The sequence below is a fragment of the Sphaerodactylus townsendi genome, linkage group LG15 (genome assembly GCF_021028975.2).
Source record: "Sphaerodactylus townsendi isolate TG3544 linkage group LG15, MPM_Stown_v2.3, whole genome shotgun sequence".
In the NCBI taxonomy this organism is placed as follows: Eukaryota; Metazoa; Chordata; class Lepidosauria; order Squamata; family Sphaerodactylidae; genus Sphaerodactylus; species Sphaerodactylus townsendi.
Genome location: NC_059439.1, coordinates 3984989 through 4012482, shown reverse-complemented (window position 1 = coordinate 4012482; position 27494 = coordinate 3984989). Strand labels below are relative to the sequence as shown.

The 27494-nt window shown below is 45.5% G+C and overlaps 2 protein-coding genes across 2 annotated transcripts in view; one reads left to right on the top strand and one right to left on the bottom strand.

The window, feature by feature from the left end:
* Positions 1-13354, bottom strand: part of ITGB3 (integrin subunit beta 3) — a 64490-nt gene extending 51136 nt beyond the window's left edge. The window contains 2 exon segments of the mRNA XM_048517997.1: positions 2897-2982; positions 13112-13354. Coding sequence (XP_048373954.1) covers positions 2897-2982; positions 13112-13199 — 174 coding nt within the window. The 5' untranslated portion in view covers positions 13200-13354.
* Positions 13355-17344: 3990 nt separating this feature from the next.
* Positions 17345-18807, top strand: RPRML (reprimo like). The gene has a single exon (XM_048517653.1). It carries the CDS (start codon positions 17720-17722, stop codon positions 18053-18055), a length of 336 nt encoding a protein of 111 aa, XP_048373610.1. The 5' UTR covers positions 17345-17719; the 3' UTR covers positions 18056-18807.
* The last annotated feature ends 8687 nt before the right edge of the window (positions 18808-27494 follow it).

The following is a 27494-nucleotide window of genomic DNA, read 5'->3' as shown; positions in this document are numbered from 1 at the left end:
ACTTTCCCTCCGGTAGGGTGGGTGGGTCATATCAAGATGCTGGCCCCCTGCCTTCCCTCCCTTGCATGCCACCCCTCACTCTCTCCCCTCTCTCACTTTTCTTCCCTTCCATGCCTTTCCCTCCGTCCCTTTCCTCTCCCTCCCTCTCTTCCCTTGCATGCCACCCTTCCCTCTCCCTCCCTTCCCTCTCCCTTGTGTGTATATGTTTCACTTCCACTGAAAGTTATTGTTTATGTCCTGGTAGGGACTCTTATATCTAGATTCATACTTTATCAGTTCCTGCCAGCATGGCCAATTGGCCATGCTGGCAGGGGCTGATGGGAATTGTAGTCCATAACATCTGGAGTGCCAAAGGTTCGCCACCACTGGCCTATGTACTGTTTTCACTGCTCATATCTGGCCATCTGAGTGAACATTCTAAGCAGCACGAACATTCTAAGGGTGACAGTTACACACAGGCAGCTGCATGTCCTTCACCATGGAGCGCCAGGAAAAAGGCATTTTACCTGGGCCAGGTGTGAAATTTCAGGTATGTGAACATCTAAAAACACTCTACTAGAAAGAAACAAGGCGAAGCTATTCGGAGCGATTAAATCGCCATTTTAACAGTGTAATGGGGTTTGCATACTGAAAAGGGGGAGAGCGGTCCTTATAGCTCATCAATAATTCATAGGTGCTCGGGATCATCCCCAGGTCAGCAGACGGGAGAGGTAAAAAGCCACATCTAGAAGAAGAAGGGCTTCTCACCCCCCACCCCCAAATCCAAATGCAATGGGGGGACTCTTGGCAACAAGTCCCTCTTGGCAACTAGGCATGGGAGAGATGCAAAAGCACACCAGGACTCTCTCCACTGCTGGTAAGACCCCCACCAGCCAGAACAGAAACCTCCTGGTGTCAGGGGATGGGCATGTGTGTGTGAGGAAATGGCTGTCATGAAGATTGGCTCAAGGGAAATCCAAATGTTACAACCAACACAGCTGCCATTCAGACTTTTCTATGATTTTGCCCAAGGAGGTTTGAGAAATAATGGCAAAAAAGGGGTTTTCCTCTAGAGGTGCACAGCTGCGCTACAATACTGTGGGGAAGCAGGGGGAAAACCCACTTCGCAAAAGCATTGAACTTGGAGCAGATAATCCATGTGGCCGCCATCCTTGTGGGGAAGGTGTGTGTCCATGAACCCGCTTGCACTGATAAGAGTCCTCTCAAATATTGTGTGGCCTCCCCACATAATGTCTGACTGCCTCTCTCTGCTCAAATACAAAGGCAGGCAGAATGGATTGTACCCTTGTGCTGTATTCATGCACACTACTAGCCTGTCCCGAGAGCAACAAAAGGGGCAGATCCATAAGGCTTGTGACCCAGGGTGCTTCATGATTTACGCGAGGGTCCCAACACGTGGGTTGAAGACCAGGGATGCAGCCTCCAAGTGGGACCTGGGGATCTTACAGCTTCACTGGCAAGATAACTAATTGCAGGGATGAAACCATGCAGAAAAGCACTGGGTGTCACTCTTCTTGCTGAGAGCTAATTGCTGCTCTCATGCACCAATTTTCTTTGAAAAAAATCCTGGAGCATATAAAGAAGCTGTTGGGATTTGGCAAGTGTCTGTCACGACTCACTTATAAAAGGGTTAATTGTATGTAAACAAGTTGCTGAAGTCACTGTTTAGGACCTGATTGGTGAGTCAGATAGCCATTGCTGACATGTCAGTGAGCATGTGCTGAAGTTATAAAGTTAATTCCGTTTCTTTGTTTGAGCAGACACGATATCACCACCACCACAACCATGAGCACAAGACAGCAGATAGGTACCAAGATGTAACCAAACGTACAGTAATGTAGATGTGTAACAGGAAAAAAAGGAATTCTTATTTTATCTCCATGTAACTTTTATAGTTAACCTCCCTTTATAGTTATAAACTCATATATAAAATACTAATGTTTTATATTATTAATATTTTATATATACACCCGACAGAAGCCTGTAAAGAAGGGGGAGGGGTGTTTCTGCTTCTCTTCTAACTGAATCCTCCCCCTTTCTTGACAGCCTGGAGCCGGCCAGTCTTGTTTCTTGGGGTTTAACAGCCACTAAAAACATTCTTTAAATACTTTGAGAGGATTCTACTTTTTATTGGGATTTTATTGTTTAAAAGAAACACATTCTTCAAATTGACTTGAATCAACACCTCCCTGTTCTTTGTACCTTCCTTCCAGAATTTCCTGGTCATTAGTGGCAATATTACCTGCACTTAAGGAAAGAGAAGTATTTCCTCTTGTCCTACCTGTTCAAAAGAAGGTAACCATCTCTCTCTTGCAGATTTGTGGTGTTGTCTATATATGCGGGTTTTCCCCCTCTTTACAATGAGTAAGTGTGGTTGACATTGATTTATTATTTATTTCACTTATATACCCTACCTTTCTCCCCAATGAAAACAGAGAGGTGGCTCACTAAACTCTCTATTGCCTCCATTTCATCCTCACAACAACCCTGTGAGGGAGGTTAGATTGAGATAGTGTGATTGGCCCAAAGTCACCCAGCAAACTTCCATGTCAGAGTAGGGGATTTAGACTTGATTTTCCCTAGAGTTGCCAGCCCTGGTTTTGGAAGTACCTGGAGATTTTGGGGGTGGAGCCTGGGGAGGGGATGGTCCTTAGCAGGAAATAATACCATAGAATTCACCCCCCATTTATTCCAGGTGAACTGATTTTGGTTGCCTGATGATCAGTTATAATAGCAAGAGCTCTCTTGGTACCACCTGGAAGTTGGGAACCCTAGTTGTCCCAGATTGATCCCGATGTAACACACTAACCACTACACTGCACTGACTCAAAATGAGATGAGTAAAATTAAAAACAAGCAAGTCCCCTGAGGTAACTTGCCCTCGGTTTATCCTCACCTCCTGGAAGCACCAAGCACAAAGTGGGCTTACAGCCAAGCATTGTTGACATGAGTTGACCCCTCGCGTGGTACAGATATTACTACCTGAAAAAAAGCAAAACCAAGCAGAAATTAGACTGCAACTTCCAGTAGATGAAACCTATCCCCTCCCTTGCTTGTTTAAACATTCTTTAAAATCAAGCAATAGTTCAGTGGCAGGTTGTGTCGCCAAGGTCACTATCCCATTCTCAGCAAGCTTTCTTCCAGTGGCAACCTTAGGTTTCCAACTCCAGCTGGGCAAATTCTTAGAGATTTGGGGATGGAGCCTGGGGAGGACAGAGACCTCAGTGGAGTACAATGCCATAGAGTCCACCCTCAAATGCTGCTGTTTCCTCCAGGGGAGCTGACCTCTGTAGGCATAAGATAAGCGAGTAATTCCAGGATCCGTTCCCTCATTAGTAACCCTAACTGTGACATAGCAACCACAGTGACAAAGACCGCTGGTCTGGCTCTGAAATAGATCTCCAATTGCCAGTTGCTGGCAAAGCTACAAAAACCACTCAACCGGTTTAACACACACACACACACACCCCATGAATATCTGCCAGACTCCAGCAGGAAATACGCAAAGAAGGCACAAGATCTGGTTCAATTGTAATCCATCAATAGTCCCCACCTTAATGCAGCATCCAGTTAAAGCTGCAAGGAAGCCCTAAAACTTAATATGGAAGCAGAGGGTTCCTTCTGTAAAAGAGGAATTATATTGATTGATTTGATTATTTTTACAGTCTAAGACCAATAATAAAACATGGAATGAAACAATACAAATTCCAGATTAATAAAATAATGGACCATCCAAAGAAACCAACAAAAATTATTCACCATTTATTTTTATTTATTTTTATTTTATTAAACTTACCAATCCCGCCCTTTCCCAGGCAACAGCCAGGCTCGGTGCGGCTAACATACGTAATTAAAATAACATATAAAACAATTCAATATACAATTCAACCACAAAAGACAATAACAAGTCTTAAAATCTTAAATAGTAACATTACCGGAGATGGCAGCTAACAAATTTAAAACACCGATAGGACTCCGGCAAAAAGGCTCTAATATAATTAAAACAATTAACTATTGGCAAAAAATGAAAACTAAATATAATTAACTGCTAGAACTTAAGAAGAAATTATACTGAGAAGAAGAAAGTTGAATTGGATGCCAGGCTTGGAACGATGTTTGTGTAAAGTGCTGTCAAGTCATAGGTAACTTACGGTGACCCTGTGGGGTTTTCAAGGCAAGAAATGCTCAGAGCTGGCTTACCATTCCCTGCCTCTGTGTCACAGAGGTGTTCACTTCAAAATTTAACCTTGAGAGCTTACACCTGGAAATCTTGGCCATTTCCCCACTGAGAAATCAAAGCCAGATACAATTAGGTTTCAAAAAAACCCAGCACCTTTTCATCGCAGTTTCTCCCTCCCCACTGCAACGTGTGTCTAGTGAAGACCTCGATGTCTATCACAGATTCAAACAATGCAACACTCCCCATGATCGCACGATAAAGCACACGATCTGCTCAGCGGCTCTGTTTTTCCTCGTCCTGATCGGCTGTTGCGCTGTGTTGGGGCAAGAATTTTTTTAAAAAACTTTTTTTGCGCAGCTACGTCACTACGCACATGTGTAGATAGAATTTCCCCACCTATGCAGGGAGCAGCTTTCTTCTAATTGGCTACTGTGTTGGAGTGGGAACGGTAACTATTTTCCACGCTAAGCTACGTTTATGCGCGGCTTCGACTCTTTGGGCACTCTTTACCCATGCAGTTGTGCTGGCACGAAAGTCTATTTTTAGTTTACAGTTGTCACAGAAATCATGTTTCACGCAGCCACGTTTCAACATAGCCACCACTGGCGCAAAACAAAGAAAAGGGCTGCACGCGCATCACACACAGCCAGCTGTGCTCTGATTGCTTGGAAGGCTCCATGTTACTCCCTGCAGCGGGAAAATAAACCTAGATTCTGTCCCTTGATCTTCCCCACCGATCTGGCTTTGGCACGTGTTTTTTAAAAAGGTGCACTTCCATGTAGGTTCTTAAAAAACATGTGAGAAGGGGGAGAGGGAGCGCCAGAACCGGGATGGATCCGTGTTTGGCAGTTAAGCAGTGGGGAGTTCTTGCTGAATCCTTGATATTTCACTTCAATATCAGGCGATTATTTGACTGTGGGGAATCGACCCTTGTTGGAAAAAAGAAGGAAGAAAGAAGGAGATGGAAAGGCTTAAGCAGGGATTTAAACCCAGAGCTTTGACATCAAAGACTGCCTTTGCCAATGACTACACTTATTTATTTGCTTACATTATTTCTAGAGTTGCCAACCTCCAGATAATCTTGTAAGAAAGAAAGGGGGGATGGACACACCAGAGATATGGCAACTATATAAATCTGTACCCAATGGCTTAAACCATGAACAACGTGGGTAATTTTATGCACAATATATGATACACAATTTCATAAGCAATGGTTTATATGATGTACTTTTCACAACTTTATACATTTACCATTTACCATTTGTACTGGAGTGAGTACAATTATGTACAAAGTACATTTACAGTTAATATTGAAATAAATACATTCATGTACAGAATAATACTTCATATATGAGTTGTTGCTTCAAAATAAACACAAAAGGTGGGGCTAAACCTCCAGTATTGGTTAACTTCATAATGCCTTCTTAGGTCCCTCTGTTTTGATTGAAATATGTCCTTATTTTATGCATTTATGTTCAAAAATTCTCCTATTTCAATATTAATTGTAAATGTACTTTGTACAAAATTGTACTTACTCTAATCCAAATTGTAAACGAATAAAGTTGTGAAAAGTACATCATATGAACCATATGAAATTGTGTATCATACATTGTGGATAAAATTACCCACATTGTTCGTGGTTTAAGCCATTGGATACAGATTTATATTGTTGCCAAACCTCCAGGTAATGACTGGAGATTTCCTTTTATGACATCTGATCTCCAGGTGACAGAGATGAGTTCCCCCAAGAGAAAACAGCTGCTTTGGAAGGTGGACTATGGAATTAGAGCCCTCCCCAGAGTCCAGTCCCAAAATCTCCAGGAATGTCCCAACCCAGAGCTGGCAACCCTATTTTTCCCTCATCATGCTCCACAATGGGGACTTAAAGTGACTAATATTATTTAGCTTCATTTTCACAACAACCCTTGGAAGTAAATTAGGCTGCGGGTGTGCAGTGGCATACTGCCACAAAATGGCACCCACCGCTGAACTCCCCCTGGTCCTGTGCCACAGAACTCCCTCCCCTGCCCATCCCCAGGGTGTTGCCAGCCAGCACTGCCCAGGGGAGGAAACTATTTGTGGGGGGGTTGTGGGAAGGGGGACACAGCAGAGGGGAGTGGGGGAGTTTGGCGGGGGGAGTTCATCAGGGGGGAGCTCAGTCAAGGGCTGGGTTCAGGGACCAGAGAACCAAAATGTGCCCCCCCCACATAACCCAGGTGAATGGTCATCTGTCCCCTTTGCCCCCCTAAGTTCCGCCAGTGAGAGTGTGAGACTGGCCCAAAGTCAACCAGTAGGCTTCCGTTGCAGAGTGTGGATTCAAACCTGGGTCTCCCTGATTCTAGGGCAACACTCAAACTACTACAGCATGGTGGCTGTCTACCCTTCCTCCAATGATTAACACAGCAAGTTTTGAACAGCCCTACAGCTGTCAGGATAGCCCTCTTTTGCTCCCTATAATTTCTCCTCCTCTCTCGAGCCACTGCATTTCCCGCCTCCCCCCAAATCTAATAAGCATGTTCATTTGCTGACTCATAGGCTGCGGTTTCTGCAGCTCCCACAAGCCAAGGATTATGCAGCTCTGAGAAACTGTTGATTAAACGGCTGTGGGTTAGTATTAACCCTACGCTGCCTCATCAGTAGGAACCGGCTCCCTCCTCCCTGAATTGTCTGTGAGACATTTCCTTCTTTTTATGGGGTTTGCTGAAGTATTGTTCACAAGTTTCTGCAGAGACCTGTTTTCTTCCCTTCCTAATTGCTCACACTGCGGGATGTGATAACTGTTTGTGTACATATGTATCTTTTTCCTGATAAGGCAATAACACGAGGGTGGGGGGGAGGAATCATGACATATTTGGTAGAGGAAATGATTCAGGGATAAGCAAGGGCCAGTGGGGATATACAAATAGGACAGCAGAACTGGAGATCCTGATGAAGCTGGAACAGAAAGGGGCTGAGCCAGGTAGCCACTCGGAACACAGAAACTCCATTGCCCTGTCCCCACATACTTTTGCCAACCCTGTTTTTATATTTTGAACATCTGAAAACAGGATAACGACCAATCCCAATGCACTGAAGAGCTCAAACTCCCTTTTATTTTAAGGGTGTTTTGTTCAACCTGCACCAGACAGATGTAGATACACGCCATTCTCCCAGGAAGATGCTGAAGTTTTCAAAACAACACAATGAGATCTAGAAACTTGCAGAGAAGGAAAATACAGCTGGCTGATGTGGTCCCCAGAAATATGGATCAAAAAGCAGCATGGAATTCTCACATGTTTTAGTTATTGCCACACTTTGAAGTTCAGCAGTAGGAGATAGAGGATAGAGATCTTTTAAAGATAAGGGCGGCTTAGGGCTGAGATGTCGAGATGTCGAGACAACGTTTTCCAATCATCTGGTGATAGAAACTCCCAGAAGTCATGATCTTCTGAGTCCCTTGCTCCACAGGCTGACCCCCATATGGAAATTATAACAGAAGAAGGTTTCCAAACTGAGGTTGGCTCATGATGCGCTGAATCATTTTGCAAAGCTGTGTGACTGTCAAGCTGTCTGGAGTTACCATCTCCTCTCTCCTGATGCCTTGTCATGTCTTTCCATGATTTGCAGTAAAATGTAACATGCTCCCCTCTCATGCTATTTGGTACTTGAAAAGATGCTGGGGAGAGAAGAGTGCCACACCATAGGCTCATGCTGGGCTGTGGCTTGTGGCATTGAAATCTCTTGTTAAACGGCAATGGTGAATTCAAACTGGCCTTGACTGTCATATTGGTGGATTATGCACAGCATATGCATAACAGGTTGCAGTCATTATAAAGGAACCTGTTCTCCTTTTTTCCCATTTGAATGGGTGCCCTTCACCTGTCTAGGCAATGATTGGAGCCCGTGGAAACAATCCGGGTTGCTTTCACACCTTTGCATGGAGACACTTATCTTTTTTTAAACAATTCCTACAACACTTGTGTAGCCATCCAGGCATACAGAAATGAGCCCCCGCAGCCATGCCAATTGTCCCACAATCCGATTGGCTGCACCTGCGCAGCTGCACAAGAAACACACAGAAGAAAAAAAGAGAAAAGGACCTCCCTGCAACAGCCGAGCAATAATAATTGCAATTGCTCATACTCGCTGCCATGGGGGGCGGGGGGGGGGGGGCAATGTGCTTAGGGGACTTTGTACCCTGTTGGGCGCTCAGAGAATCTGCCCGCAACCTGCTGGGCTACCTGCACAGAATTGCAGGTGGGTGGATTCTCCCTGACAGTGGACCGCACAGAACCTAAAGTGAATGGGTAGAAGGGAGGGAAATAAAGTGTCTCCTGCCTTTCATGTTCGTGCAGGAGCATCTCTGACCAAGGACTGTACAAAAGGATGGCTGGTTTAGTGATCTTTGAAAATCCTGGGTTGAGGGGAATAAAACTGGCCAAACTCATTTTGGGAATGGGACTTGTGTGAAGTTGCCACATCACAAAAATGGTTTATATAACATCCTAATCTGTTATATTTGGTCTGTGTGGAATCCATCATTTAGTTGGGCTTTGAGTGCTCTTTCGCTGATCTCACACCTTCGACTATGCCCTGAAAAGGCTCCCACTTTCTGTCCCACAAGCTACCTCTGACCAATATGTTGGCCTTTTCTTGTTTGATATGCCTCTAAGGGAACTCTCCTGAACCTCACCTTGTGTTATGAGTGTGTCAGTAGTGAGAAATGTCTGGAGATTTTGGGGTGGGGGTGGCGATGGGGAGGGTGGGGTTTGCAGAAGGGAGAGACCTTCTCTGGGTATAATGCCATAAAACCCACCCTCCAAAGCAGTCACTGGTCTTGGTCACCTGGAGATCAACTGGAACAACAGACAATCTCCAGGTGCTGCATGGATGTTGGCAGCTGTATGGCCCCTTGAACACAGGCAAAGTACAGAGGGTTGCAGTCAGTATTGCTGCATGGGGTATTCACATGCCTCCATGCAGGCAGCGGAGAGAGCCCACGGAAGCAACCTGTGTTGCCTTTGCTTAGAGGCATGGCTTTTTAGTAGAAACTCATCTCCCATGCTGTGTAGCTACGAGGAAGGGCAGGCATGGCCCCCAGAGCCATGCTGATGTCTCGCAATGCCACGAGACATCCCTGTGTCCCCACATGGCTATGCAGCTACATGGGGATGACTTTTAAAAACCAGGAAGCAAGTGCTTCCTGGGGCAGCCGTTTGATCGGAGTGGCTGCAATCTGCATTACGACAAAAGAATCACAGATAGCGTGATTCTCAAATAACCCATTTCAGGGTGGGGAATGTGGGGCAGCCTTGTTTTAGGGGTGGGAACCATATGCAGTTCTCCCCTGAAATGGGGTTTTCCCCATCCCCAGGTTTATTGGCCCGTGTGGAAGGGACCACTGTGTCAGACCCAGACTTCTCTTCATTTAAGAACATAAGAACATAAGAACAAGCCAGCTGGATCAGACCAGAGTCCATCTAGTCCAGCTCTCTGCTACTCGCAGTGGCCCACCAGGTGCCATTGGGAGCTCACATGCAGGATGTGAAAGCAATGGCCTTCTGCGGCTGTTGCTCCTGAGCACCTGGACTGTTAAGGCATTTGCAATCTCAGATCAAAGAGGATCAAGATTGGTAGCCATAAATCGACTTCTCCTCCATAAATCTGTCCAAGCCCCTTTTAAAGCTATCCAGGTTAGTGGCCATCACCACCTCCTGTGGCAGCATATTCCAAACACCAATCACACGTTGCGTGAAGAAGTGTTTCCTTTTATTAGTCCTAATTCTTCCCCCCAGCATTTTCAATGTATGCCCCCTGGTTCTAGTATTGTGAGAAAGAGAAAAATTTCTCTCTGTCAACATTTTCTACCCCATGCATAATTTTATAGACTTCAATCATATCCCCCCTCAGACATCTTCTCTCCAAACTAAAGAGTCCCAAACGCTGCAGCTTCTCCTCATAAGGAAGGTGCTCCAGTCCCTCAGTCATCCTCATTGCCCTTCTCTGCACTTTTTCTATCTCTTCGATATCCTTTTTGAGATGTGGCGACCAGAACTGAACACAGTACTCCAAGTGCGGTCGCACGACGGCTTTATATAAGGGCATGACAATCTTTGCAGTTTTATTCTCAATTCCTTTCCTAATGATCCCCAGCATAGAGTTTGCCTTTTTCACAGCTGCCATGCATTGAGTTGACATTCCCATGGAACTATCAACTAAGACGGCCAAATCCCTTTCCTGGTCTGTGATTGATAGCACTGACCCCTATAGCGTGTATGTGAAGTTTGGATTTTTTGCCCCTTTGTGCATCACTTTACATTTTGCTACACTGAACTGCATTTGCCATTTCTGGGCCCACTCACCTAATTTATCAAGGTCCGCTTGGAGCTCTTCGCAATCCTTTGCAGTTCTCACCACCCTACATAATTTGGTATCATCTGCAAACTTGGCCACCACACTACCCACCCCATTTCTACAGGCCTACTTATGCTAGTGGACTGAAGGCTCACTGGGGCAGAGACCTAATGCTTTCTATGTTCCTTGCAGCTCTAATACACAGTAGAAGTTAACATAACTGCTATAATAATGCACAGTTTCTGTCTACAAGAGAAGGTGAGGTGATTTATAAGCCACTTTGAGACTCCTTAACGGTAGATAAAAGTGGAGTATAAAAACAAGTCTTCTTCTCCATGTCCACCACCTCGAGCTTCTTTGGAGGAAGGGCCAGATAAAAATGCAATAGACAGCGAATAAACAATTGAGTGAGCATGCTGATAAGACAGCTTGGCCAGAGGCCCTTTCCTTGGAACTGTGCTAAGCAGAGGGAGTTTTGTTAGTGCGGAAGACCATTCGGTCATGTCAGCGAGCCTTCAGTTGCAGAGCAAAACTGTAGTCAAAACACAGGCTTACCCACAAGTGCAATTTTAGCCTGCTCTCTTACAGTGTGGTCTACCTCACAAGGGTGTTGAGAATATTAAAAAAGGGGTGGGATGGGAGACATATACTACTATTAATTCCCTGGAGGAAAGGAAAGGATGGAAATGTCACAAATTTATTTCATCACAGTCAAACTTTGTGTTTTTCCAAGGTGTTAGAATAACAGGGCTTCTCTTCCCCAACTCAGACACTTTTGTTGGGGCGGGGGACTGCCATTGCCTGCCTCGTCACAACACCCCTGGTATTTTGGGTGGTCTCCCATCTACTTTTTAACTAGGGTCAGGGCCAAGGTGTGGCCAAGGTCTGGCAATTTTTTTCTCCTAACATTTTGCCTCAATTATGGCTGGCAAAAATTACCAGACCACGGTCAAACAGCCTGGAAAACCGACAACAGCCAATTGATCCTGGCCATGAAAGCTTTCGACAATACATCAGGGCTGAGTGTATGTAACTGGCTGAAGGTCACCCAGCAAATTTCCATGGTGTGAGTGGGGATTTGAACCTAAGTTCCTAGCTCCCAGTCCAACTAGGTCCCAGGTCCAACATCTTAACCACTACCCCACACTGCCTGCTAGCCAACTGCTCTGGTCATTGTATTGTAGAAGGCTTTCACAGCCGGATTCAACTGGTTGTGGTGAGTTTTCCGGGCTGTGTGGCCGTGGTCTGGTGGATCTTGTTCCTAACATTTCGCCTGCATTTGTGGCTGGCATCTTCAAAGGTGTATCACAGAGGGAAGTCTGTTACACACTTCCCTCTATGATACACCTCTGAAGATGCCAGCCACAGATGCAGGCAAAATGTTAGGAACAAGATCCACCAGACCACGGCCACAAGCCCGGAAAACCCACCACAACCAGTGCTCTGGTCATGTTTTGAAGGGAAATTTTTCGCTTTTCCAAGGTTCTATGCAAAGTGTCACAAAAAAATGCCTACAAAGCTGTGTGATTTCAGATCATACCTGCACAGGAAACAAAAGTGCCCTACAATATAATCTCCAAGTCTTAGAAAAGCTCACACCCATACACAGATATGGTTACATCAGGGAACCCCCACAGCATGCTCTTGGAATTTCAGAAAGAGAGAGAAGTCCAAGTAATAAAATAGAAACAATACCAGATGTTTTTGTGGGAATAGAATGCAGCAGAAGCACACTGGAAGAGGTGGGTGGGAATAACATCTGTACAGTGGGATGCTGTGCAGTTTATGGACTGTATGGCCATGTTCTAGTAGCATTTTCTCCTGACGTTTCGTGGCTGGCATCTTCAGAGGCATGTAGGAACTTCTATAGCTGCCTGTGGAGCCCGGCAAATCCATGAATCAAACTTAGATGCCAGCCACAGATGCAGGCGAAACATCAGGAGAAAATGCTACTAGAACACAGCCATACAGACTGGGAACCACACAGTGATTCCGGCCATGAAAGCCTTCGACAATACAACATCTGTACACCTTTGTTGTAGGTAGGGGAAAGGAACCAAGTTGCGGTGGGGGGGTGGGGAGAAACAATGGCACAAATGTTCTGCAACTCAAAACAGTTGCAAAAATTGATGGGCTTTTTTGCAATCCAGAATCTAAGTTTGACTCATGGATTTGCCGGGCTCCACAGGCAACTACAGAAGTGTCAGCAAAACAGTTCCTACATGCCACAGACTGCACAAATCTTACAACAAGGAATGTTTAAGGCTATTACCCCTTGCCCAGGCATTCACTCCAAATGTGGGTCGCTTTGCCGTACTTTAAACACGCACAATCACTAAGAACACGGGGTTTAACAAATGGTTTTCTTCCAAGTGCTAAACATAGCCCCTGAGCTGATCCCCAACTTGCTCTCACCACAGAGGCAAAAAGCAAGCCATTTTCCAAAGTTTTCCCAAAAGCTCCCTTCCTGCCTAGCAAGCAGAAACAAATCTCTTAACAACCAAAACTAAACCACCCGGTATCTTGGAACACGAGAAAGGGAAGACAAAGGCTAAATCAGGCTGTCCAAGAGGAGAGCCTTCTGTGAGCATCACTTACCGTAGGCTCCGGAGGCAAATAGAATCAGTCTAAACATCTGGAGAGTGAAGGAAAGTTTGCTCATGTTCTTAGAGCACAAGGAAAACATTCAGCAGTGTGGCCAGTTTGCAGAGCATCCAAGGAGGATCGGATAAGTTGTATGTATGACAGACCAGAAGTATATGCTTTGAAGAGGGTGGGGGTGAATGGGCTGGAAAAGGAAACATCTGTCAGGCCAGAGAGTCATGCAGTGCCCCCGCCTGTCGATCTTTGGTTGGAGCTTTCCGCAGGGTTCTTGTAGATTTCCAGCAAGAGGCTTAGCAACGGCAGTCTGGGGAAAGGACATGCATTATGACCTCTATGACTTATTTCCAGCTGCTTCCAGTCAGCCCCCTTTTTCTCTGCCAAAGCTTTTCTTCCACTTTCCAAAATCTACTTTTAAAAAAGCAGAACTGCAAAAAGAAATGCAACTGACTTCTTTCTTTCTTTCTTTCTTTCTTTCTTTCTTTCTTTCTTTCTTTCTTTCTTTCTTTCTTTCTTTCTTTCTTTCTTTCTTTCTTTCTTTCTTTCTTTCTTTCTTTCTTTCTTTCAACAATTGGAAGCAAGCAGGAGGTGAGACAACCTTTGCCCTGTAGACACGGAAACCAGGTTTCACCAAAGTTTTCAGCTTAAGAGAGAAAAAACTGCAACCCCATTAAGGTTGCCATATCTGGGTTAGGAAATACCTGGAAATTTTAGGGTTGGAGCCTGAGGAGGGCAAGGCGTGGGAAGGGGAGGGACCTTATCATGTTACAACATTATATAGCCCACTCTCCAAAGCAACCATTTTCCCCAGGGTAACTGACCCCTATGATCTGGAGATCAGTTGTAATAGTGGGAGATTTCCAGGTCCTATCTGGGGGTTGGCAACTCTGGAAACCAAAAAGGAATACAAAGTCAGTAAGCTGTCTCTTGAAAATAGCTGATTTCAGTCCAGATCAGGGTAGGACTGCCAAGTGGGGTTCTGTGAATAAAGTTACCTGGAGAATAGAAACCTGTAAGAGTTATATCATTGGTCGATTCCCCACTCACGATTAGATGTGTACTCGTCACTCCAAATATCCAGGTTTCCTGTAGAACTCCCCACTACACCAGCGCCAAACGCGCATTCACCTCGTTTCTGTCGCTCCCCCCCTCAGCACGCATTATTTTAGAACCTGGAAGGAAGTAGACCTTTTCGAAAAACGCGTGGTCAATATGGAGCAGGGAGGAAGTTGCGGGGGTGAATCCGGATTTGAACTACCCACCCTTGCGAGTGACGTGGAACCTCCCATCCAATCAGGGTGCAATGCGCACTCAGCCCTTTATTTTATTTTTTATTTCATGTAGCTAGAATCCACATGGATACGTGGTGACGTGGGGCTTAGAACGATTTTCTGATTTTCTGCAACACAAAGGAACGCTACGCCTCGTATCCACGTGGATATGAGGAGACAAAGCAGCACAGAAACGGGGCATTGCTGCAGTTCTTCTGCACATGCTCGTGCAGACGTGTATCTGAAGTGCAGAAAATAAAAACATTCCCACCCAAGCACAACGCAGCAGCCAATCAGGAAGCCCCTGAGCGGATCCCGCAGCAGATCCATGAACAGTGGGGAATTCAGCCTGGCTGCTGCGTCGCCTGGAGCAGAGGTCATCTGGTTGCAGAGGGAACCATGAAACCGCGCTGAAAAGGTCCCAAATCAAATCAGTTTGTACCCACTTTCATTTTTCCAGTGGGAAATCGACCATAGTTACCTATGGGAACACTATTTAATGTTTCTTTGACCTCTTTAAATCATACTGGGAAAGAAGTCTGTAATGATTGTGAATAGTTCTATGTGTGGGTTGTTTTAATGACCTGTGAATAAGATCCAGTTGGATAGAAATGAATCAAGCCTGTTTAGATCTTTGAAGTGTTTCATCCTGAAATACTGTGCAGCTGATCATTCAAACCGAGACTTTGGGGTTGTTTGTAATATATTTTATAATATTGTGATATTGTATGTGTTCTTAGATATGAAGGGCTGAACCCTGCCTGGTTTTAAGGAAAGAACACTCCCTTTTCTCTACCAGACCATGGCCACACAGACATGGATTATCAGCAGGACACAACAGCAATATGTGCGTTCAGTAAGAAAACAAATGGACTCGTTAAGTAGGAAAAAAATTGGTTGTGTGGGTTTTCTGGGCTGTGTGGCCATGGTCTGGTATATCTTGTTCCTAATGTTTTGCCTGCATCTGTGGCTGGCATCTTCAGAGGTATATCACAGAGAGAAGTCTGTTACACACTGACTTCTCTCTGTGATACACCTTTGAAGATGCCAGCCACAGATGCAGGCGAAAATGAGATCTACCAGACCATGGCCACACAGCTCGGAAAACCCACAACAACAACCAGTTGAATCCAGTCATGAAAGCCTTCAACAATACGTAGGGAAAAATGTTTTTAAAAAACCATTAAAAACATTTCCCCCACAAAACTGCAAAGCAGACACACTAATGTAAAACAGATTTTTATTTATTCTTTCATTTATTGGTATATGTAGAAAGAACACATGGGGCTTTCACAAAGTGTGAAGGACTTTTCTTAACTGTTCCTTTACTGCCCTCTTGTGTCCAAAAGTGTACAGTTCACAAGAGCTGGGACAACAAACCCCATTATAAACTTTCCCCTGAAACTGGCAGCGGTTGGGTTGAAATTGGGGTTGAAAATCTCTGTTCAGTCACATCCTGATCTGAATCAGATAACTATTCAAAAATTCAATTTTTTAAACACTCTGTATTTTCCTTACCCTCACAATAGCCAAATACTTAAAACACCTTAATTGTTTCCACAATGCATTTGAACCGGTTCTATTTTTCACCTCTGGTGGTGGTGGTGGTGGTGGTGAGGGGGGGTTGGGGTTGCACCAGCCTATCTTTTCTCATGAACCATTCACATTGTGAGAGAATGCCTGCTTATGTAACCCATGACCACGCAACCTGTGATGCAGTACAAACTCAACCCAAATGTCTTAAGATGGTTTAAAGGGATCACAACTCAAATAGAACTGGACAGAACTCAAATAGACAAGCAAAAACTGAACTGAACCTGAAATGCCCCCTGTGAGTTCCAGAAATGTAGACTAGGTTCATCTCATGGGCATTATTTATGGTACTTTTAGCTTTAAAAAAAACCTGAGTGTTTTAAAAAGTTTTCATTCAATAGAATTCATCCTCTCAAACCTCACAGCCACTCTGCGCAGGTGCCTTTTTTCCTGCTAGCTTCAGGTAAGACTCTTGGATTTCCCTTCACACCAGAGGCAGTAATTAGAGGAAAAGTCATTTAGAGTTGCTTTCTTGATAATATAGCAATAATAACTGATTGTTTTCACAAAATTATTTTATTTTTATTTATTGTATTAAATTTATATCCCATCCTCCCCCACCACAGATGTACAAACATCTAAAAACCATAATACATAAAAGTCTTCTTTAAAAACATCATTAAAATTCAAGATGGCAAAATTCAGCCCATAAAAACTACCCAGCCCAACTTGGACACAAATTCCCATTCGGTTCATCCAAGCATGGGCCACAACCAGGGGGGGATGATGCAAGACACTTGTGTCAAGCCACAACCAGAGGGGAATGACGCAAGGTAGTATTTAAGAATGGTGTCAAAATGGTATATATCTAAGAAAGCCTTCAGTCACAGGGCCTTCAAACTGCTCTTCCCATTACTTTCCCCAAAACCCTTAAGGGACTATCACAACTAACATTTTGAAGCATGTCATTTAACTTTTTTTTGTACAACATTTGGGAGTAGACTAGATCACCTTTGGTTTTAACAAAGAGATTCCTTCAGAGGGTCAAGGACCATGTATGCAAAGGCCAGAATTGCAATGAGGGGAACTTGTTTTAAAACCTCAAAAAGGAAAACCAAGAGGACATCATGCTGTGTGGGACAATTACCAGCAAATCAATGATAAACATGGATGAATGGAAGAATGAATAATTCTGCATTGCTAGCCATGGGAGCCAGGCAGCTGAAGTGTAAAGCAGTTAGTTCCTCTGGTTCAGGAGACACTTCAGACACAAATTAGTCCGTCTGCTGTTTTTTGACAATGTTTGTGCATCTTTGAACTGCATATGGTCATATGTTTTAGGAGAACGGGAGGGGATATGAGCATATATCTCTCTCATAAGATGGGAGGGGAGGAGGCAGTGCTTAGAAATCAGCTGTGGTGGAGGTTGGGGGGGTTGCAAGAGTTGATTTTTGTTATGCTGCTTAGAGATTTCACAGTGTAATGTGCGTCTCCTGAGTTTCCTGCCTGCCTGCCTTCCTGCCTGATCACTTTCCCTCCAGTGCCTGGAAATCTGGCATCTGGGATAGCCTTGTTTTCTGTAAAGATCTGGTGGAAGCCTGCTGAGGAAGAGCTTTCCTTTCCACCTCTGGACTCTCCTGTGCTTACAAAATGTCTTGGCAACAAAGAATCAAGGAGTGAATCGTATCGGCTACTGGCAGGGGAAACCCTGTCCCTTTGGGTTCACCTTTGGGCTCAGTCTTCTGCTTTAAAATTACTACTAAGACAATTTTCTGGAAAGTCTGGTGGATCAAAATATAAAATGAATGGGACCTTATTTAACCAGACGCTGGTGGAACAAGGAGTGTATGCCAATAGATCCCAAGATCTTGGCACATTGATCGGCTGCTGCAATGGAACAGGGATTGTGGTGGCCACTGATGGGGAAGCATCGGTACTGCTACCAGATGAACGGAGCCTCTTTATCACCCGAGTGGTCCAGATTGCAGTTCTTTGTGTGCTGTCATTGACTGTGGTCTTTGGGGTCTTCTTTTTAGGATGTAATTTGCTCATGAAATCAGAGAGCATGATCAACTTCTTCGTCAAAGACCGGCGGCCGTCCCAAGATGTTGGCATTGCGATCATGGGGCTGTATTGAGGGGAGAGGCTGGGGTGTTTCTCTTTGAGTGACAAACATGGGCAAAATTCTGCCGCAAGGAAGGAATTCTGCTTTGAAGTTGGAACAAGGGATGCAAGGTGACTTCTCATTGCTAGACAGTGAGCCAGAAGAGAGACTGAGAAAGAGAGGGAAGGGGAAAGATTCATCCAGTGTGCAGCCCTTGCCTGTAAAAAGCAAAAGTGAGAAATAAAAATTAATGTAACCAATTCTATACAAAGTTAAATTTCTGCCTGCATGTAGGAATGTTGTAGGTTTTGCACAAATGCTCTATCTAGGGGAGGGGGGAAGTGAAGATATTCAATAATTTTTTGCTGTCTCCCTTGGATACCAGTGACGGACTACCCAGCATTTCTTGCAGGATCTAGATGTTTGCATCCAGGTGTGTAAGCCAAATGCCTTCAGTCATATGTGAGACAAAGATGCCTCAAAGTCATTCATGCTGTGTTATTCCATTAGCCCTCAGGCACAGAGACTTTGTGGAGGGGGGGGGCAGCAAAAACTTCTGTAAAGTGGCACAGGTGCATTTGTATTCTGTTCTCTTCCCAATGAAATGTTGTGCTTTGAGTGAGGCTGGACTTGATTGCTCTTCCTATTTGTAAAAGCCTTCAAACAACCCCCATTGGCATTAAAACGTATTTTTAAAATGTATATAGTGAACTTTTTAAAATGCGATGCGATGTCGATGTTATTTTGAAAAACTGGAGGTGAGGTAGTAAAAAGTTATGTTTGGAAACGTGCCTCTATCGTTCTTTTGGTTTTGTATCTCTTCCCTGTGAGCGTAAATGATTTGTTGCTTCAGTGGCAGGTTCAAAAGATTAAAGAAGCTTGGAGTTTATGCCTAGGATGAAAAAGTCTACTTGAAACTAAAGCCAGAGTCACACAGTGGGAAACAGCTCTATTAGACTGCTAACCGTCCAAAATCACGAGAGATCCTGTGAATGCTCCTCAGACAAAACCAGTCCTCTCTTGACCCAGTAAACTGCCAGTCACCTGCTCTGTTAACCTTATTTGGCTTTTAAGATACAAAGTCTATGAGCTGAAGAAAATCAATGCAAAGACAAGTGATTTGGCTTCCCTTCTCCAGTGCTATTGTTGCCAGGCTGATGAGTTCAGGTCCATTCTCTCTGTTTCAATGTTCTGGCAATAGAAATGCAGCATCAAGGATTGAAAAAAGCGAAAGTCAAGGTCCAGGATCAGGTTTAACTAATTTTTGCCAAGCTAGAACAGGGTATAGTGGAACTGTGCAGTCTGGTCTATGTGATTACAAAGTATAAATGTATTGAGGGAAGAAGGATGCAAACTACAAGAAAAAAGAGACCCATTGATTTGTATGGAGCTGGATGGTCCCTAGCCTAGGCCATTCTGATTTCATCGAAGCTAAGAAGGGTCAGCCCTGGTTAGTAATTGGATGGGAGCAGTGGTGGGATTAAAATAATTTAATACCTGGTTCCGGTTGAGCAGGGGGCCCCTCAACCAAAACCGACTTCCGCCCACACACAACACACCCCCCCCACCGCTCAACCTCCACCAGCAGCCTCATCTTCAGAGGCAGCAGGGCCACCACTGATAGAGGCTGAGGAGGGAGCGGAAGCAGCTGGCAGTTTTGCCCCATGCTGTGCACCATTCCCCCCCCCCATGCCTCTGGATCCCCCCTCTGCAGGAGGGCCAACAGAGATGGGGGGCTACCTGCTCAGTGAGGCAGCTGCGCCCGTTCCATGGGCTCTCCCTCCTTTTGTCCTTTCTCCCTGCTTCCTCCCTTGGCTTCTGCTGGCTGGCCCAGCACCAGTCAGCCAATTCCCAATGGCCGGGCAGGCAAAGTTGCTCCGGCACTCCCTCCTCCTCCGAGCCAAAGGAGGGCTCCATCCAGCTGCAAACTGCCAAGGAGGAGGGAGGCCTCTGCAGCCACCGGCTTACAGCTGGCTGTTTCCGCCCCCTCCTCAACCTCTATCAGACCCCCAGTCTACATTGGTGGTTGAGGAGGGGGCGGAAGCAGCCGGCAGCAAGCCACGCGCCCACTGGCTGTGGAGGGCTCCCTCCTCCTTGGCAGTTTGCAACCAGATGGAGCCCTCCTTCAGCTCAGAGGAGGAAGAGGTGCTGGTGCAACTTCACCTGCCCTGCCGTTCACTCACATTCCCACTCACTTTCTCATATTTTTGTGGAAAACGAGAGACCCTCCCCCATAATATGCCACTAACATTAGTCCCAAAGTGCAGATCTTCCTAGCAATGTACTCCAAGCAACCAGCACATGTGCAGAAAAGATTGCTGGGATGTTTGGGTACTCCATGAGGACGTTTTGTGAGTGAGTCAGGCAAAATGGCATCCAGTCGATACCATGAGCAGAAAACTTGCTTGTGGGAACATTTTTGGGAACAGGCCGCAACGGTCGGTGGCTCAGCCTGGCATGATGTCAGGCACAGAGATCACGGGGACAGGCTGTGGGGCAGACACACCAGGCAGGGGGCAGGCAGATCTGGCAGCTGGGTGGGAAAAATACACTGGTCCTACTCCCCTGAACTCTGCATGGTAGAAGGGTCAGCCCACGATTTTTGAAAAGAACTGCCAATTTGGTGGGTTTTAGATACCCTGGGAGGAGGGAAATATCACAGGGCAAACCCACTTTAGGACCGGGAACAATGCGAACATCTCGCCTGCACAGGGATATTTTTCATGCTCAACCCAGGATATTTTGACCATGTGGAAACGACCATAGTGATACTCTAGGAATTTTCCCCAGTCTCTATGAAAAAGACCATAGGGACTAGGAAAGGCAGCCTATAACATCACCTGGAAGTCACATGACATCCTCCCCAAATTCAACCTCCCAGGTACTGCTCCCCAGCATTTGTTAAGGCAGTACTAGAATGCAACTATTTACATGGCTTATGACTGTTCTGTGTCTTGTCATTGTAGTGGGCATGCTTACGATGCATCATACTGTTGAAGAAGATTCTTTCCAGAATCCTTCAGGAATTCTATATATTCTTGGTGGCCTGAACAGGCCAATTTCCCCATCTCTCTCTATTTTTTCTCTCTAGTACTTTTTCCATTTATCCTTTCTGCAAGGAGTTGGATAATTTGCACAATAGTCCCTTTTCATTTTAACCCTTTCCCAAAACTTGTAAAGTAAGGTAGGCTGAGAGAAGATCAATATAAAGAATGAGCCAGAAACAGTGTGGTTATTGCAAGAAAAATTACTCTAGCTCAAAAAACCAGCAGTAGAACTATAACCTTTCATAGAAATTATTTAAAAGTACTATAATAAATAGCCTAAATATCAATAATGGAAAACAATACAATACATGGATAACATATAACAGGCAGAAAAGGGATCCCAGAATAAACATGAAAGATAATGAGTCTCTGTATAAATAATATCCCTTCAGTGAAAATCTTGCAAATCAGTAGTAAGAATCAAGCAGACCTCCAGTAATTAAGTACACTGAGGTGAAATGAATGCTTGCCCTTTATCAAAAATATTTGATTATACAAATAGTATGCTGCTTGTTGCTCTGATGATAGAGGTTTGAAGTATTCCAGTTGTCAGATCTCACCTGAATACCATATCAAGAGATAAACTAGCCATGCATAAGTATGAACAAATATCAAAAGTTGGAAATACTTCAATTGCCAGATGTTCAGCTGGATTCTGCATCAGGAGATAAACTGATCACATGTAAACATCAAATAGTAGTGCTAACCTGGGTAAGTTAAACACTTTTGACCTTAGTCTTATTCAGTCAAAACAATTATATACAGAAAGTAACAAGGCATCTAGCCCAAAAGTATAACTTCAGAAGATTCTCAAGCCAAATGCATCTAAGGGGGATGCTTCATCCATTATGAGAAGCAGTGGGGAGGGGGTATGTTTAGTCTGAAGAAGAGAAGGTTTAAGGGGTGACATCATAGCCATGATTAAATATTTGAAGGGATAGAATCATAGAATCATAGAGTTGGAAGAGACCCCAGGGGGCTTCAAGTTCAACCCCCTGCAATGCAGGAACACATAATTAAAGCACTCCTGACAGATGGCCAGCCAGCCTCTCTTTAAAAACCTCCAAAGAAGGTACCACACTCCAAGGTAGTGCATTCCACTGTCGAACAGCCCTTACTGTCAGGAAGTTTTTCCTGATGTTTAGGTGGAATCTCTTTTCCTTCATATTGAACCCATTACTCCTGGCCCTAGTCTCTGGAGCAGCAGAAAACAAGCTTGCTTCCTCACCAACATGACATCCCTTCAACTATCTTATCAGGGCTATCATGTCACCTTTTAACCTTCTCTTCTTCAAACTAAACATACACAGCTCCCGAAGTCTCCCCTCATAGGGCATGGATTCCAAACATACACAGCTCCCGAAGTCTCCCCTCATAGGGCATGGATTCCAGACCTTTTACCATTTTGGTTGCCCTCCTCTGGACGGACCCATTCCAACTTGTCATTATCCTCCTTGAATTGTGTACACAAAAGTGTACACAATATTCCAGGTGAGGTCTAACCAATTCAGAATAGAGAGGTACAATTACATCCCTCAATCAAGACACTATACTCCTATTGATACAGCCCAGAATTGCAACATATCATGTTGAAGAGGGAGGAAATTTGTTTTCTGCTGTTCCTAAGACTAAGACAAGGAGTAATGGATTCAATGGTTCAGGAAAAGAGATTCCACCTAAACAGTAGGAAGAACTTCCTGATAGTCAGGGCTGTTCGACAGTGGAATACTCTGCCTTGGAGTGCAGTGGAGTCTCCTTCTTTGGAGGGTTTTAAACAGGCTGGAGGGCCATCTTTCAGGGTGCTTTGATTGTGTCTTCCTGCATGGCAGGGGGCTGGACTTGATGGCCTTTGTATCTGGTCTCTTCCAACTCTATGATTCTAAGGGCCAAAGCAGAATCTGTGCAGTCCCAAAAGTATTTTTAAAAAACCCACAGAGTAAAAAAAATGCACCACAACCACACCGCCATCCCCAAGGGGGCTTACCAGTGGCCTGGGAAGGCAGAAAACATTTAAAAGCCTCCCCGTCCCCAGAAAGCACCATTGGGTGTAAGGTGGCGTAAGTCCAAAACCCCCAGTTGCTGGCATAACAGGTGCAACGGTTGGCCATGCTTCCAGACCACCCCTGCTTTGCTGGCAGGGGCACAGGGACTCTGTTCCACTACTGTGGAGGGCCACGGTGGCCACCCCTAACACATCTGCCCCTCTGCCTAGGCAGGACAAATTCACTGTTGTAGCCCCCACACTGCTTCTATAGCAGTGGATTTCAAGTGAAAATCCCTCACGCTGCTTCTAGCGGTGGATTCACCCTCCCCACTTTGAATAGGGCTGTGCCTCTCCTAAGTCTCTTCTTGCATCATCCAGCACTGATGGTTATAGTTGCCAGGTCTGAAATTTCTGAAGAGTGGGGGATGAAGCCTGCGGAGGACAGAATCTGGAAAGGGGAGAGACTTCAGCAGGATGTGATGCCACAATGTCCAGCCTCCAAAGCAACATGTTTCGCCAGAGAAATGGGGTTCTTTATTCTGGCAATCAACTGTTAAACTGGGAGTTCTTCAGGCCCCACCTGATGGTTGTCAGCCCTACAGAACTGGCCCACCTTTTGAGAGGCCTTCTATGTCCTCGTTACAAAACAGAGTGAACATGTGTAGCTATACCCACTCCGAGGCTACAAGAATCATACAAAGGAAGCAATGCAGGGCAGCTTGGGTTAGTCTGTGACTTCAGATGGCAACTATTGCCTTGTTACCATATTATTGAAGCAGCCAGTCACACAAAATGGACTCCAACTTGTTACATGGGCCATGTTTGTTGTGTTTACTGAAAAGACATGGTTGCCAACTTTGTGTTGGGAAATTCCAGGAGATTTGGGGATGGAGCCTAGGAAGGATGAGGTTGAGATGCGGGGGAGGAGGGTGCAGACCTCAGCAGAGTATAATGCCACTGAGTTCACCCTCCAAAGCAGCTATTTTATCCAGGGGAACTAATCTCTGTAGTCTGAAGATGAGTAGTAATTCCGGCGCATTTTCAGCCACCACCCTAACAACAGGCTAACACATCTGTCCCTTGTGTGACCGGGGAACAGAACACAGAGCTGAGGAGGTCTCTCTCCACCATAGAATCAAGGGGATGGGCTTGGACAACTCGATCTTTCTGAGCCATGGTTGTGAAAAATGAATCCCAGCCTCTTCCACTGGGCTGTTCCCATGCCTGAACGCACACAGTAAAAAACTGCAAATAATTTGGCAAATTGAAAGAACTAAAAACAGTATAATAAATGACACAGCAGGAGGTGGTCCAAAATAATACAAGTATTCCTCCAAGAGTTAAAAATGCTCCCTCCACAGCCGTTCTCTATTTGTGGAAGCGGCAGCACAGTCTCAACAGATGGTTGGCAGTAGAAGGGGGGGGGATTAAAAAATTTACTTTGGATGTCTTCACATTTGCCTCAGCTGCCTAGCTGAACTGTGGGCGACTTTCTATGCAAGCACCTTTCCTACCTTTGCATCAGGGACGTAGGCATAGATTTTTTAGGGGGGGTTCGGGGGTGGGGCCATGCCCTCACCCACCCCTGGGGGCATGGCCGTGCCTCCCCAAGCCCTGCCCCAGCCCCAGCCTCAGTACTTATTTATTTATTTTATTTATATTTTACATTTTGATCCCACCAATTTCCCAAGGGACTCAAGGCGGCTTACATACTTATAAAAATACAATAATATAAAATGTTACAAAGTGTAAACATTAAAACATTACAAAAATGTAAACATTTGGAGGGTATAAACATATATTAACAGAAATATAAACATTTAGAGCAGCTTAGTAGAGAAGAAAGAGTAGGGGTCCTCTAACACATTTGGGAACTCCATTCTTCCTAGAACTCTCCACTGTCATCCTTACAACAGCCCTCTGAGGTAGCAGAGTCTGAGAACACGTGACTGGGCCGAGGTAATCCAGCTAGGTTCTGGAGCAGACTGGGGATTCAAACTCGGGGCTCCCGAATCTCAGCACAACACTCTACCCACCACACCCCACTGCCCAGTCAGAGACAGGCCGAGGGGCTCCTGGGAGGCCCATTGGAGCAGCTCTTCGAGGCCAGGGATGGCAGACTTACCTGCCCTGCCCTGCCCTGCCCCCCCACCCCCTGCCTCCCACTGGCTGAACTCCCAGCCGGCAGTCCCCTCTGCCCTCTCCTCCGGGCAGAGGTGTAGCTAGGGAAAATGGAGCCCGGTGCAAAATCTGAGTTTTGCACATGTGCCCCCCCATGGGCAGCCTCTGTGATGCTGGAGTCCACCCACAAACAGCATCACTTTCAATGGTGTTTAGGGAGCCCAGATTCTCCTTTTAAATGGTGTTTAGGGAGCCCAGATTCTCCACCTTAAAGAGAAAATCTGGGATCCCCAGTTAAAACAAAATTTAAAGTGAAGCTGTTTTGGGGTGGATTCTCCCCCACCCTTAAACAGCATCACTTTCAATGTTTAAACTGGGGATCTCAGATTCTCCCTTTAAACCCATGCCGAAGGGGGTGGATTTAAAAGGAGAATCTGGGGAATTTTGGGGGGTGCCTGCTGTCAGGGTTGCCATTGTGCAATTGTTAAGCTAGCAGCACCAAACTTTTAGGGTAACTTTAGGAGACCCTCCTGATGATACCACCCAGGTTTGGTGAAGTTTGGTTCAGGGGGCCTCAAAGTTATGGACCCTCAAATGTGTAGCCCTAATCTCCTATTAGCTCCCATAGAAAACAATGGGGGATGGGGCACCCCCTTTGGGAGTCCATAGCTTTGGACCCCCTAGACCAAACTTCACAAAACCTGGGTGGTATCAGTAGGAGACTTTAGAAGTATCTTTAGAAGACCCTCCTGATGATACCACCCAGGTTTGGAGATGTTTGGTTCAGGGGGGCCAAAGTTATTGACCCTCAAATGTGTAGCCCCCATCTCCAACTAGCTCCCATTGGAAACAATGGTGGATAGGGCACCCCCTTTGGGGGTCCATAACTTTGGACCCCCTGAACCAAATGGATGAGCTGGATGTGTATGAGAATATGTGTGTTGTGTGGTAGTAGTGGGTGAGCCACAGAGAGTGAAAGTTACCTGCATGCAAGGGGGGGAACCCCACCTGATGTCTCACACGGCAACGTGTGTATGTGTTTCACTTCCACTCGAGTTATTACCTATGTGCTGTTTTCACTGCTCATATCTGGCCATCTGCATGAACATTCTAAGGGCATAGCAACCCCTCAGTCCACAGACATGCTGCATGAACATTCTAAGGGTGACAGTTGAACACAACCAGCTTCATCGCCAGGAAAAAGATGTTTTACCTGTGCTAGGTGTGAAATTTCAGGTATGTGAACATCTAAAAACACTCTCACCTGGCTGACTACAGTGACTGGGAATTTTCAGAGGAGTTGGCCCAGCAGTTCCTGTGTTAGACCATCATGAACAAACTCATGGTTTGCTTTTTATATATATAGACTAGTGGAGCCCAACCACGTGTTGCTGTGGCTTATTGTGGTGAAATGGGAAAGGAACAGTAGCAGCAAATCAATTGCAGAGGCCAGCAGTATGTGCTCATGCAAACACGCAGCCTGATACTGTGCGATGTCAGTGATGTGTGTGCCCGCATTCCTTGGAAGGGGGGGAATGGAAAGGCACACCTCCCACACATCTAGGCTGGCTGGTCATGATCCTTTACCTGGGAGTAAGTTTGGTTGGTGGCAATGGGTGTTGCTTCTGAGGAAACCCTCTGAGGGGCGCGATGCAGCCGTTCAAAGTATGTCATGGTTGCTGTACTGAACTTACTCCTGAGTAATATGTGCCTGGTTTTCTTAACTGTAACCTCAGTATTCAGGGAATCTAGGGTGCCTGGCCCCTCCCTCCCATCCCTTGCATGTCGCCCCTCACTCTCTTCCCTTCCTCACTTCCCTTGCATGCCACCCCTCCCCCTCCTTCCCTTTTCCTCCGCTAGGGTGGGTGGGTCATATCAAGATGCTGGGCCCCCTGCCTTCCCTCCCTTGCATGCCACCCCTCACTGTCTCCCCTCTCTCACTTCTCTTCCCTTGCATGCCTCCCCCTCCGTCCCTTTCCTCTCCCTCCCTCTCTTCCCTTGCATGCCACCCCTCCCTCTCCCTCCCTTCCCTCTCCCTCATGTGTGTGTATGTGTTTCACTTCCACTCGAGTGACTGCCTATGTACTGTTTTCACTGCTCCTATCTGGCCATCTGAGTGAACATTCTAAGCAGCACGAACATTCTAAGGGTGACAGTTACACACAGGCAGCTGCATGTCCTTCACCAGGGAGCGCCAGGAAAAAGGCATTTTACCTGGGCCAGGTGTGAAATTTCAGGTATGTGAACATCCTCTCAGTACAATACCTTTATTGGAATTGATCTTTAAAATTAAGGAATGTTGCAGTCAGAAATGAAAACG

Excerpts from the sequence above, each read along its gene's own strand:
- RPRML (XM_048517653.1), top strand. The coding sequence starts at position 17,720 with ATGAATGGGACCTTATTTAACCAGACGCTGGTGGAACAAGGAGTGTAT.